This window comes from Schistocerca serialis, chromosome 10, assembly GCF_023864345.2.
Source record: "Schistocerca serialis cubense isolate TAMUIC-IGC-003099 chromosome 10, iqSchSeri2.2, whole genome shotgun sequence".
In the NCBI taxonomy this organism is placed as follows: Eukaryota; Metazoa; Arthropoda; class Insecta; order Orthoptera; family Acrididae; genus Schistocerca; species Schistocerca serialis.
The window spans coordinates 83,982,956-83,998,006 of NC_064647.1; the positions used below are offsets into that span (position 1 = coordinate 83,982,956).

Below are 15,051 nucleotides of genomic sequence, written 5' to 3' on the forward strand. Positions count from 1 at the left end.
TTCCACACCGTGTTCTCTTTTCATTACACTTTTTGCTTCCTCCTGCAACGCTACAAAAAAATATACTCAAAGAGTTTTACAAAACTCTCAGTGGTCCCGAATCGAGCCTCTCGATTACATACAGAATTTTTCTAGCTTCACGTAAGGTAGGAAGATTTCTTTGGTTAAAGAGGGAGACAGAGAATGACAAAAAGAAAGAAAGAAACCAATATAAAGTTTCAGATTAGTATTGGGGTTATTAAATGTGTACTGCAACACGGGGTTATTCGTGAGAATGACCTATATTCCACCGAAGAAGCTCACACTGGTGAAAGATGGTCATGTCTCTTACAAACATTTTATGTAGTGTGAAAAATACACAGTGCACATCCTGATCTGTGCAGATGGTGCATATACAGTGACATAACACAGCAAAGCATCATGACTGTCGCTACACTTGCTGGACATAGATATTTATTCCTCGATTGTACCCCTTCAAGGTGTCACGAACACCTCAGAGAAAGCAGACGTACTACAACTTAAACGTTCAAGACAAATGAAAACTGTAAATCTTACATCTTAAGTTGAATTTGGTGTGGTCAGACATATTGGATGATACATTTGAAATTATGGGTCATTGATAATTGGCTCTCTCTTCACAATTAATGTATACATTTGAAACAATACAGAATATCATGGTCAAAGATGTGTTCGTCATTCAGTATCTGGAAGGAGTACAGTGCCACTGACAGGAAACGAAGTCGAGAAGAATAAGTTTACATACAGCCACGGTGTGCGCACGCACATGCGAGAAAGGGGAACACCACAAATGGTCGACTTACGATTAATTACATATGACTGTTACAGCAATGTGAAGCAAATGGATTGACAACAGAGGATAAGCCAAAGTCTTTCATTGACCGCGTTCCCAGTGGTGCTAATTTCACGTACCCTGTGAGTGTATGTCTAGCAGTGGTGTTTGGAAATCTTAAGTGGAAGCACTAGTGACAATTAAAGTTTGAGTCAATCTTGGTGGCATGCGAATACAGCCCAACGGTTACGGCAACTGTTCGTGATAAGCAGGAAGTACGAGTCCAAATCTCTGTGTGGCACAAATTTTCAACTGCCGCTTGTAATATATCACACTGCCGCTTGTAATATATCACACCTCCCCTGGCTGCAACATATTTCTTTCCACTTAAGTTCCGTGGTTTTATGTAGAGTGTAAAGTTTTCTTCTTTATTTTTTTCGAAAACTGTCACATTACGCATCAGGTGTTTACTTGAGCAATTTTGTATCTGCTGCTGTTTTATTTTCAGCTGCCACAAAATAAATGAAAAGTGAGAGGTATACACGACTTTCGTTTTCCAGGAGGATGTCAAATTGAATAGATGCAAAGAGAGGCATGGACAAGTTGTTCTAACAGATTAATTCAATAGCTGGGGGGAGTCTGAAAAAAACAGTGTGGAACACATTAATTAATAACCTTTTCAATAATTTTACATATATTTTATCAGGACACTGGTAGACAGCATATCCAAAAAAGTGACAAAAAGATATCTTCCACCAGTCCCATTGAAGATAATACGAAACACTACATATTCACTGGCTTTAAATCAAAACACAACACATTAAACAGGTATATTAACACAAAAATATGGAAACATTTTCTTCTTGTCTTTTTAAATGATACATACCTTCCTCTTTGATGAAGAGAATAGGTTTCATTAGCACATAACTGCACTCCATTCCATTATAGCATCCTAAAAAGATTGCTTGACACAAACAGGAAAGCCATTCACATATTTTTATTCATGAAATTTTAAGGTTCTGCAACTCCATCAGTAAACACTGAACCCTTATAAGACACTTTGTTTTCTCATCTGTTTGACTGTTCAAAGCGTAAGGGGTAGACCTATCAAGTTAAATGTGACCCCCCCCCCCCGGTGATGTAAAAAAGTGAAGCTCCTAAGTCAATTCAATCAAAAGATATGGTCATTTATGTCAGATATTTTGATACTAAGTATACTCTAAGATGTCGGAATCCATGGGACCGATATCTTACCAATGTCTCTGTCAATAACAGACAAAAATCATAGAGGTCCTTGATTTCCACAATGGATGAACTGTCTATATACATAATTAACCCCTTAACATAAAATCCCGAGTTCCCTTGATTTTATTATTTTGGCAGAAACTTAAAATCCAGTGTATATTCAGGTAACTAAGAGATCTTGGAAAAAATAAAACCCTGTATATATTTGTTTCAGTAGTGATAGTTACATCTTCGGTTGTTAGAGAGCATCTGGTACTACATTTGTAGCCTGCCTTTGATGTTTTGGTTGAGTTTGTTGCCGCTTCTGATACTTGACAACGTAACACATGCTTTCAGACTCTCTCCCACACTGTTGTTTAGGCAGTGGATTACTATAGTGATCCTGAGTTTGGCAATGAATTTAGCAGCTCAGAAAGTGAAGAATATGATGTTATTACATCATTAGAAACTGAAAGTGACGATAGTTGAGCGACAAGTGCTCGCCAGTTGTACAAGATAAATACATCAACTGTGCTCCAGCCAACTCCTTTAAGATTTATGTTCATAGGAAACAGCTGTGAAATATATGGTAAGACTACACAGCAACATGGAAATTAAAAAATGACTTCAAGTTTCAGGATATTTTAGTCAAAGTGCAGAGCACAAATATAGTATGGTTTTAATTCTGATGATTTTCAAGAAATTTTAACGTATTATTTTGAACTTTAGAAGCATTCTTTACATGTCTCTATGTAATGTCATTTGTAATAGGATGTTTTTCATTAACGTAAAAAAATTATTTTTTGGAACATAATCTCTTTTTAAAAATAGTTGTTAAGTTAAGGGGTTAAGTTTGTATGGAACCCTCCTAAGTTGTAGAGGGTGCCACAGTCAAACCTGCATTTATTATTAGTGCGCGGAGCACTGGAAGTAGTGGGGGGCGAGTAACCAAGGTCACCACTGCATTCCCCAACACAAAGCATTTCTATAGCCACGGAGCAGTGGACTGAGTAACGATGGTCATTTGCAGTGAAAAGAGTTATACCAAAGCAGTAGCTATGTAGCCACTCGTTTCCGGGCGTATTTTCAGTGTCGTTTCCGGGCACATTTTCAAATTAATTGTAACAGGCTGGTGCCTTCGGTTAACTCAATAAAAACTTGGGTTGAAAACTGAAGAAATTGGTGAAACAACAAGGAATAGATGTGGTGGAGCGAAGACACTGCACACTCCCGAGAATGTGGAATGTGGAAGAACTGCTGTGGGAAGAAGCCCCCGGAGACCAGCGTGTAGACAGAGTGTTGCAATTGGAATTTCTGACAGGACTGTCCGAAATATTTTGAGGTTAAGACCTACACCACAACCCATACAAAATCAAAGTGGTTAACACTTTGAATAATAATGACTTCATGGTTCGACAGCATTTCTGTGAAAGTCTTTTGCAAATGATTGAAGAAAACGAGGAGCTTGTTCACAATCTCTGGATGAGTGACGAGGCAGATTTTCATCTCAATGGATATGTGAACAAACAGAACTTTAGGTATTGGAGTGATCAGAACCCTCACTAACTGCATGAAAAACCCCTGCACTCAACAAAGGTAACGTTTGGTGAGCAATGTCCTCATTGGGAATAATAGGTTCTTAGTAAAATGAGAACTTAAAGAGTGCAATATGTTACCGTGGATGCTGAGCGCTATTCAACAATGTTAAGGACATTCTTCATACATCAGCTTTGTCGATCTGCAGTAAATGATGAAACATTATTACAACAAGATGGAGCAAGAAGTCACAAAGGCTGCATGAGCATTAATGTTCTCAATTAAGTTGTTCCAAGTGGGCGATTTCCAAGAATGGAGCGATTGCTTGGCCCCCCGTTCACCCAACCTTACAGCTTGTGATTTTTTCTTACTGGGCTACCTTAACAGCAAAGTGTACGAAGAAAGATCTCATAATGCTGGTGATCTCAAAGCAAGAATCTGATCTGGCTGGAAATCGAGAGAATTCCTCGGGGTATGCTCCGTCATGTGATGGACAGCTTCGTAAATTGCCTCCGAGAATGCCTTGATCGAGAAGGATGTCATCTTGCCGATGTTATTTTCAAGCAATGAAAAAAAATGTGCTGAATGTTTCTTAAATGCTTTTTAACGTAGAATAAGATTGTATGGCTAAAATTTTGATATCTGCATTCATGTTTATTTTACACTCATTTAAAAAATGCAGGTTTGACTGCTGCACCCTGTATTAGGCCAATTTTTTATAAACTAGAATAGGTAATTCTCTCAATATTTGCTATTCCTAATTTTCTCGCACTGATGATGTCAGAAGGGTTAAATTTACATCTATTACTGTAAAATAGATATATTATTGTAATATGCTGCAGCAATGCGCCACAGTTAAGTCAAGACTCAAGAGACTGGTACCCACTTTCCTCGTCAAACACGAACTGGGTGGACATGTCACGACCTCAACACTACTACTAAAAATGCTGTTTGGCTCCCAGATGGGTGCACCCTCTACCTTGGGCACTACTTTGGCAGTTCGCATGTCGATTCCACTGCTTATTTTATCAACCAGCTTCTTATCTGCTTCACAAAGCTAAGTGGATTATATTCCAGCCTTCCTCCACAGAAAAATCTGGAATCAGGAATCAAACCTGGGATTTCTGTATTAGGAGCCAGGAAGGCCACGGAGGTGGTCTAAACCACTCCTAAGCACTTACGAGGAGACTTTACACAGTGGCCCTCTCCAAATTTCATCAAGTTTATATTATTTGGTGTTAAAAGTACAAAATATTTGCAATTTATTTCACACTGTTGACAGTAGCTAAGAGAATAGTATAGCGGACTCGTTATCATAAAGCGGCCGTTTCTAATCTCGCTAGCAGTAATTTTTTTTTAGTTTTATTTAAATTCCTTATTTATTAACAAACAGAAATTTTAATTGAGAAAGAGTGATTCATAATCTCTTAACAAATAATAAAAATGACATCTTTTTATTTTTAATTATTAGTCACATGAATACGATAGTGCGGTATTCACTCTAAAAACAAATTTGGTACAAAATTCAAAATGTCATACAGAAAACAAAATACTTTCATTATCGAAGTAGTTTTCTTCCATTTAACAATAAGGCATTTAGAACAACAGTATTAAATTTTAATTTATTATTGCAGAATCAGTAATGGCCTGAACCACAATTTATTAATTAACATTTCTATATATTAAAAAATGTTACTACTTGTGAGATTTGAATTGATGATTTTACATTTACAAGAGTTTCACTCAGCTACTACCAACTATGGAAGCTCATTGCAAATGTTTTATACTCAACAGTACTTTGTATATGTTTTGTACTAATAGCAATAGGAAATCTTCTAATCTCCCCAGGCAATTTTTTTATCAAGTTTTTCTGAGAACTGCGTCACAATGTTTTAGGCTACTGGTGCGTACGCAATGCCCTCAGTATCCAATAAGCATGAACAAAATCAGAGGGAGAGAGTTTGTAAGGTCCCCTCGCAACACAATTTTGAACTCTGAAATGGAATTATGCACGCACAGTAAAGAACTTCATACTAACAGTGAGACTATTGCCGTAACCGAAAGAACTGATGCCGAACTCGTCCAGTGTGATAAGCATACCGACCGGTTTCGTCGACTGCTGCTGCTCTGACTGCCGGCAGACGACCCCGCCGTGGCGGAACACACTGAGGCATTGCTGCTGTGGTGGTAAGATGAGTCGGCACCTCCATAGGACCTCACGTTCACGGGTCCGGGGGCCGCTGTAGGGTGTGTCTGCTCCTCTTCCTCTTCCCCTCCGAAACTGGTGATGTAGGTTATCTGACCTGTATTTACCGGTGAGCGCGAGCGAGAGCGCGACTTTGAAGTAGACACGCGGTAAGGGTCGTAAGTCGGGCTCGTGCGAGCTGCGTAGCTGTAAAAAGAAATTTCGACAACTATTCAATGGAGGTGAGAAATTATACGTGCTGAAGAAGTACAAAACTTTAAAGATTCTATCAGCTGTAGCAAAAACCTAAAAAAAGCAGTAATGTTCCTCAAGGTTTTGTTTCTATAATTTCTTAAATTAGCTTTGCTAAAACTCATGCATACAGTGCATGCAAACATATACACAAGCAGATAGTGAAACTGTATCATTGGTCAACAACATCCATTAAAAACAGAAACAAATTTCGTTGTAACGTTACTATTTAATATAGGGTGAAACCAAGCCCCAACAATATTTCAGACATTATTCATGGGTATTTTCAGAGTATTTTGGTATAGGAAACGTGGGGTCAGCAGTAGCTTGTTACAGTATAATAACGTAGGTTATTCACCTTATTACCTTCGTTTCTGTTAAAATCTCTTCAAAACAGTGATCATCTATAAATATACGTACAACAAAAAAACACACAATAATTCATAAGCACTGTGATGCGGTTGCCATCACTGTAGGGACAGCACCATCACGCTGCTCCTAAATCGCATTCAGTGAACTTGCACACGATATGAGTATCGACCGACCCAATTGATACAGCTATCCGTATTGTGGATTACTATTAATGTACACTACTATCAAACCAAACTCGAGATACAACAAAGCAGTACAGAATGCAGCCTTGAAGGCAAAGAATAAAGAGGGCATTACTGTTGCCAAGAGCAAACACCGTGAGTCAATGAAACAAATTTGTTTCCAGATAACATACACCGTACAATGACCTGCTGGGCAGACTTTTCAGTGCAATACAGACAGAAAAATAAATCAGGTTAAGAACTCAAAGAAAATGCAATGTGGCCTCCAGTGGCTTTTTAGCCACTGGAGGCCACAGGTCGCTCATAAAAAAAACACTCATTTTAGAAGTGTTATACAGATAACACAGATTCTTTAAATCTCTTTTTACAGAGGTACAGTACAAAGACAGTCTTAATTTCACTTATGCACAGTCCACATGCATTACTTCTCTTTCAATATCTGAACCACCACCAGTTATTTAGGTCCCGGATTGTAGTGGAGCGGTGCAACAGCACAGAACGGAGCTGTGTGTTGGGCACCTGCTGCAGCACTGCTTTGTGCTCAGGTACAGCGGGGCAGGGAGAGGCACGGCAGCCAGCAGGCTCACTCAACTGCACAGACAGCGAATGCGCGAGCCAACCGATCTGTAGTCTTTCTCAAACGATTTTAAAGAAGTCACTAGGTAGAAAAATTTGATTCTCGCACATCTCGTAGCCTTACTCGTCAGCTTCACGGTGAACTGCCTGTCATTTCATTAATGGTTACAGCTATTGTACTATTTCAAAAGTAAGTAACCTACTGCAAGAATTTTGAAAAGTTTGTATCAAAAAATAGAAGCTGCTATGAATTTGTGTTTGGTGCATGTTAGGTCGTATGTTTCTGCGTATGAAATGTAGCTAACACACTGAATTATTATTTAACCTTGGAATAACATTGCTAGCTATCACCAATCTCGAGAAAATGGATCGTCCCAAACTCGTGTGCCAGCGAAAAAGCCAGAATCACGTGTTCGTAACATTCCTCATATCTCATAAACGGTTTTGGCAAATGATAGTACACAAAGAGGAAAATATTTTGCCGTATAATTAAAATACAATATTTCCATATTTAAAAAGTATTCAGGCAACTACAGATTTTTCCGATGAAACAACGTCATTTTAAAGTCCATCGATAGCTGATCATTTGAGAATTGTTACAAGTTCCTAGAAACCTGAAGAAGTTTTTGAGACATGGCTCTGACATTTACAATAGGATTCACAACAATTGTAAGTACTGTCGAGTCAATTACCAAAGTGTAGAGGGGTTGGCTCCAGGCATTCTACAAGTGAATGCCTTTTTCTAAATACTGTAAATGATTTATATAAAATTTATAACTGCATTCGGTGATATTGGCAGGAAACGCCCAGAAAATTGTGGTGCAATGTTTTATAGTAATAAAAATTTTCACTGAATTGTACTACAAGCTTTTGCAGATCTTCAGGAGAAATTCATTATCATCAATGTTCAGAGATATGGGTAGGAAAGTGAAGGTAATAGATTTATTCTTCTAGTGTATTTCACTAGAAGGGGAGCTTAACGTATCACCAGACTTTCTGCTACTAAATACATCAGTTGGATTGACATTTGTATTCATTGGAGATTTCAAATGAGGCTGTGTAAATGAGATGATTTTAAAAACTTTCTCACGTAATAAAACATGATTTTCATCCTTTTCTCAGTTGTGCTACTTCAGCATTTTTATCAACTCTAATTTTCAGACAGTGAAGGAAGTAAGAGATTAATGAAATGTATTCTGAATTTATTATCAGTAATTCTGTGAGGGCCTCATCACATAACTTGTCCAAAATGAATCGGACGTGACAGTAGTTGTTTCGCTGGTCCCGTAAAGAACAGAGTAAAAGCAACTGCTTTCAAAGCTTCTGCTGATACCATTTTCTCTACAGCACAACAAAATAAACAAGTGTCAGCATCAGCACTGAGCCTTCTGCCCACAGCAACAGCCAAATGCTGCTAGCATTGCCCGAACGCAGCCAGAGTCATTCGAACACACTGGTCACTGCTCTGTGAAATAAACACATCTGAATCGCTCTGCTCTGCACTAATATAATCACGCGCACAACAGCGGTTTGATTTGCCAGCACTGCTCTGCTCACCGCACAGCTCTGATCACGCCACGCCGCTCCACTATAAACGCAGCCTAAAAACCAACATTTCTACTCTTTTTTGATTTCTAAGTTTCAGCCATAGCTTTCCAGACCATATAACAATATTCCAAACATAAATCAAAATGACTACACATTTATGAAACTGCAGAAAATGTATGTTAAATGTATCTCACATTGATAACTCAAAAAAATACAGCTGTTTTCTTGTCCGTGACTCCCACAACAGCGATTCAAATAGATTACTGCTATAAAAGTATACAGTATGTTAAATTACTGCACCACTGTCTTATAAATCACATGCAATCTGCATTGTTCAAACCATATAATTCCCAATGCTCCAGTTTTCCTTCTCAGATACCTACGGATTCCGTGGGCTCCTTATATTCAACATGTGAATCATCTGCAAATATTTCCTCAATGCAAATGAAACGGGATTACAAAGGAAATATTTTCTGAGCAGTAATAAGAGTTTGGAGCATAAACAAAAGTGTGTCAATGTCAGATGTGCAGAAGCAACGCAAAGTGTATCACACGACTTTCAGCCAACTACTCGTCCGCCACTTTCTTGTCCATTCCGTGCAGATCGTGCCGTGTTCTTAATACTGAATGTTCATGAATATTGTTCACTGCTGAGCTCGTGATTTCGGTATACGGACTGTGCAAAGAATATTCGGTGAAGCTATCATATTCGAGACTGTGGTTCAGCTGTTTTCAAGTTGTCATGGGAGTAACACAACAACAGAAAGAAGTACAAGATCTACAGAATTTCATGAAAAATATTTTTGAGAACAACGCAAGAAATCAATCATGCTAGCTCATCTCAAATTTATTACAAACATGAAACTTATGTCAAACAAAACCATGCAAGGCGAATGTGATCAAAAATGAATGATGGGGACAGTGGACTAAAAGTTCCAGTTGGCAAAGATAGTCAACCTTTAGTGCTCCATGTTGGATCAGCAGTGACTGGGTTCAGTCCCCGAGAGCAAACAGCTTTTTAAGGTACAAAAGGCCAAGAACTTTAAGATTACTATTCTGAAATGGCATAGTGTCTTTAAATGGCAGTTTAAAGAACAATTGTTGCTTTATCTCATTTTACATTTGGTTACTGTCATGTATAATGTGAGCATTCACATTGTACAAGTGGACTAAACTACATCTACGAATACCAAACCCAAAGAGACTTCTGTTTGACTGACCTCTAACAGAATACCTCAAAGTTCATCACAGACAGTATGTCATGTCCACAAGCCTGTGTATTGAGTTTAAGAGATATATGAAACTGCAAAGCAGCATGGACATCATGTTGTTGTATTGAAAAAGAAAATCATCGTATGCGATTATTGGCAGAGAGACCCTATCTGGGGTTTTTCGACCCCCTAGTGCAAGTCTTTTTTTACCTGACACCATTTTGGCAACTTGTGTATCAATGGTGACGAGATGATGATGATGATGATAACACCACACCTACACCCTGAGAGGATAAAATCTAAATTCATTACAGATAACCAAGCAGAAAAATCCACTTTGGTTTCTGTTGTGTAATACAGGTTGGTTATCATACACCTTTTGCTACTTGAGAGGGTCCCACGAAAAACAAAGTTATCCTAGGAGAGTGAAACTTTGTGCAAACATTTGTAAGGGCATGGAGAAGAGAAATAACAAATAAACCACTTCAAGAAACACATCTTAATTTCCAAATGAGAGGGTTCAAATCTGGTAATATTGTCGGTTACACACTTTGGAATGATCGTCCAATGGTTCAGTTTGCTTTGGGAGAAGCCGGCAGCCAATTGTGCCTCACACTGTTTGTAGGAGTTACTGTTGCCATGTCTGAGAATCCTGGATGCAATGTCAATCCTCAAGCAATGCTACAACAGCTGAACATTCCACAGTCAACTGTTCTACAAGTGCTGAGAATAAGTGTGAAATGGTAACCGTACAAACTTCACATTACTCATGCTTGACCCACGTGACTCGCATTAGAATAGACTTTGAACTTGTGTTACTTGCAAGGGTTAAAATTGACGACACGGTGGCCTACGAAGAAAACTTTATGCTCACTGGGGCAGTGAAAACTCACAGTTGTTGCATCATTTGGGGATCGTCACCACCAGCAAATGTTCAAGAAATGCCCCTGCATAGTGAACGTGTCACTGTGTGGTGTGGCTTTACAGCACTGTTTACAGTTGGTCCACTTTTCTTTGAGGAACTCTGATCCCGAGGACCAAAGATACACAGTTGTATGGCACATATTACTGTAATCTACTTTGCCAACATGTTATCTCTGTTATACAAGAGAAAGGTGCTTTGGACTCAATTGTTCTGATGCACAATGGTGCTGCACCTCACAATGCTCGTGAGGTCACTCAGTTACACCATAACACATTTGGAGAAAACCAAATCATTGGCCAATTGTTCCAAACTGAGTAACCACCAAAATTACAATATCTGAATCCTCCCTTTCGTGTGGCAATTAAAATGCGTTTCTTTCAATGGTTCACTCATTACTTCTCTATCATGTATCCATACAAAAGCCTCCAAAATGTTTCACTGTCTTACAATCACTCATTTTTCATGGGGGACCTCATAAGTAGCGAAAGTTTAATTATAGCCACCAGGTGCATTTGGCAAAGTGTGAGCAACACTTTTGATGGTATAATTTCAGACACCATTTTTCTGGTTTGAAACTCCCCCTTCCAAAAACCGCACATAAATATGCAATCACACATATGTTTATCCCACATTTATCTTACGTTTTAACAATCAGGATGCCACCCAAATACTATTGTTTCACACCATTGATACTCAACTAACACATATCCCCTTGAAACCTATGACCACAACTCAGTGGAGTGTGATATGCCTTCTATGGTGTAACCAATTTCCTTATGGTTATAAATCCATCCTTTCCATCTTCATCCTCATATTATGAAGGTTATCTACATTATGTGTATTTTCCTTCCAAGATGAATCCCGCTCATTACCACTAAAGCTTTATTTTTTTACTAGTATTCATTTCTGTAAATTAATATTATATTTGCAGAAACATTTCCCAACCTGAATCAGTACAATCTGAGAAAAGACACAGCATTTCTGGCATTATATATTTTTGTCTAATCTGTATAAAATTACTGTTCACCAGCCACAATATATATTAAGCAAATATCCCAAAATGTATACCGTATTTACTCAAATCTAAGCAGCACTTTTTTTCCGGTTTTTGTAATCCAAAAAACCGCCTGCGGCTTAGAATCGAGTGCAAAGCAAGCGGAAGTTCTGAAAAATGTTGGTAGGTGCCACCACAACTAACTTCTGCCGTCGAATATATGTAGCGCTACACAGGCATGCTTTGTAGGCACAAAGATAAATACCGGCACCAAAACCTCTGTGTCAGCAAATAAATTAAAAAAAAAAAGGCGGAAGGCGAGGTTTTTTTCTCCGCCCTGAGTTAAGACCACTGCATTTTCATACATTATCCAACGAAGTAAATACAAATTCCGCATTGTTCATCTTCGAATGTAGCAGAATTTCAATGTACTATGAAAATCCGACTGGCAAAACTGTTTGAGATGTTTGTCAATATGGCCAACTCTACGTTCTGAATTTTTTCCTACCTGTGAGAAGAGACGGTTGCTAATAGGAACCTGATGAAATGTGAATCACATGCAGTATTCTCTTCACCATAAGAATAATACAAAGATAAACATTTTGCCATGTGTTCTTTCGTGTTTGCTGCTATCTCATTTAAATCCTGTCTGCCTAATAAACTACGAAACTAGAGTGAGACAACAGCAAACGCGGAAGAATATACGTATCGTGTCATGTTTATATTCGTATTATTCTTATGCCTAATAGTGACACAGTCAGAAATGAAGCAAGGCAACTGACTAGATTTTTAAATCTAAGATGACACTAATTTCTGTGCAGAATTTGATGTACTAAAGAAGCGGCCACACAGATTTTCAAATGGAGAAAAATTTTCGCCTAACTCTCGTTCAGAACATGTTCTATCATACGCAGTCTATTATTTGGTTCTTGTTTATCATTATCAAAGAAAGCAGCACTGTAAGTAACAACAAATAGCAGTCTCTTGCCATTGTTTCTCTAATGAGACGATTCCTCTCTTTTTCTTTTTTTATTGTAAGCGGCGGTAGCGCGCACAAAAGCAAGCCATGACACGAGCGGCGACAGGCCGTAAACACGCACTATCAGAATGCGACAAACAATGCATGACACAGTACAGTAATGCATTTTCAGCTTAGAGTGATGTAAACACCTATAACAAAGAAAACGGCACTTATCAGATCAAAGCAAAATAAGCAATAGATTCAAACCAGACGAAGCACGTGAAAAAGGAAGGGTACCCGTATAAATACAGACGGAGCACCTGACACATAGCAATGGCTACCTGGTAAAGCTTAACTGCTAAGCTTAAGACTCGAACCAAACTACTGTAGCTGTATCGTCATTCATTCGACCTAAATTGTGTCTCATATTACAATGGACCAACTTTGTTTCGATTCGGAGGTGCAGCCTAAAACTTTTCTCTCCATTTGAATTTCGAGTCTCAAATTTCAGGTGCGGCTTAGATTAGGGAATTTTTTTTTCCCCTTTATTTCGAGTCTCATTTTTCAGGTGCGGCTTAGATTCGAGTAAATACGGTAGTCCCACTTCATAAACTCTGGAAGGCACATAGGAAAGTGAACAAATCTTACATCCAAAGTAGTCTGTCTCTACAGTCTGCATAAATAATTTCACTGAACAGCCAGTGAGACAAAAGACTATGTAAGATCAAATGTAGCAATTGGCTATAGCGTGAAACTTCTTACAGAAGTCCACATCAGCAAAGGAAGAGACAATGTAACGGTCCGAGTGTATATTTGGATATTACATGTCGACAGTTTTAATGCATAGATTTCTGAATCTCACTAGCAGCATTTTAAGAGTTAATTGTACAGGTGAACTTATGTTTCACCTACCAGTAGTATTACTTATGTCCTCCATCTCGGGCTTTGTATACCCAATAATGTAACCTTAGTAAAGCGAAGAGTTGTCTGTGTACCAAAATTTACAATATACACAAATCTGTTTGGATGAATGTGCAAAATGTATTGATTACACTTGACTGCTTCTATATTTTCTCCTGTGCCTTTGCCACAACTAATATTTCAAGTTGTTACCTTGGGGGGCTGATTTTCCTGCCCTGTAGACGTCTTTCTCTGAATGCCCTCCTTTCACGCCGAGATTTTCTTCCCTGTAACAGAGTGAAGTCTTCTAACAACCAAAACATACATGAAAATAAATCTTGTCCGTAGGCGAAAAATTATTGCTATGCCAAATCAAATAACACACTCAGGCTTATGTTCAACCTGCAAAGAGTTTTGTCTTTTCCTAAGGGGAAGGAGGCAGAGGGAGGGGGGGAAGAACACAATGATTGAATGGGAAAGACAGCAAAAGATTTTCACTATATAAATGAACAAATTAGCGGACAGTGCAAGACCAAGCAAAAAATAAATTAAAAACACTGCATTTCATTGCAAATCAACAATAATAACTAGAACATTACTGAAATTTATTAAAACATTTGTTCCACAACAACATTGTGTGTTGACTGTGTAGCGTCTTAACTGCCTTCTACTTCCATATAATGCAAATTAATCAAAATTAGGTAAGAGCAACTCCTTGCCTCTACAACAGACACAGATGCAAGACATGTCCCATAATCATCCCATCACCTGTTCAGTCACAGGCATCTCCCATCACAGACACTGGACTCGCATTCGGGAGGACGACGGTTCAGTCCCGCGTCCGGCCATCCTGATTTAGGTTTTCCGTGATTTCCCTAAATCACTCCAGGCAAATGCCGGGATGGTTCCTCTGAAAGGGCACGGCCGCCTTCCTTCCCCATCCTTCCCTAATCCGATGAGACCGATGACCACGCTGTCTGGTCTCCTTCCCCAAACACCCAACCAACCAATCTCCCATCACATAAAACCGATAGAGATACCCAAGGTACCCTCCACCACACACCATCAGGTGGCTTGCGGAGTATGGATGTAGATGTAGATGATAATGCAGGGCTACATGTGAAAGCCGTCACGTGATTTACAACCTATGCTGCAACTACTTTCTAGCTTTATACACAAGCACGACAACCGAGAATCTTTCTGTCCACACAAATAGCCACCGACAAACTGCGGCCAAGAGACAGCTGGACAACCCACCTGCTGAACATGCCACCACGCACAGCATGCCTCACTTCAATCACTGCTCCATAGCCTGTCATCTGGATCCTTCCTACCATAATCAGTTTTTCTGAAACGTGCAGGTGGGAACTCTTCCTGCAATATATCCTATGTTCC

General features: G+C 38.9%; 1 protein-coding gene across 5 annotated transcripts in view; it reads right to left on the bottom strand.

Annotated features, from left to right (window-relative positions):
* The window catches only part of LOC126424750 (CLK4-associating serine/arginine rich protein), a 178,788-nt gene that overhangs the window by 106,808 nt on the left and 56,929 nt on the right, over nt 1–15,051 (bottom strand). For all 5 annotated transcript variants that reach the window (XR_007576206.1, XM_050087471.1, XM_050087470.1 and 2 more), the window contains exons 7-8: nt 13,870–13,943; nt 5,655–5,942 (exon numbers count right to left, since the gene is read on the bottom strand). Coding sequence is in view for 4 of the 5 variants with exons in the window: in XM_050087471.1 (XP_049943428.1) it covers nt 5,655–5,942; nt 13,870–13,943 (362 nt within the window). In the remaining variant the exon portion in view is untranslated. The remainder of the gene's footprint in view (nt 1–5,654; nt 5,943–13,869; nt 13,944–15,051) is intronic.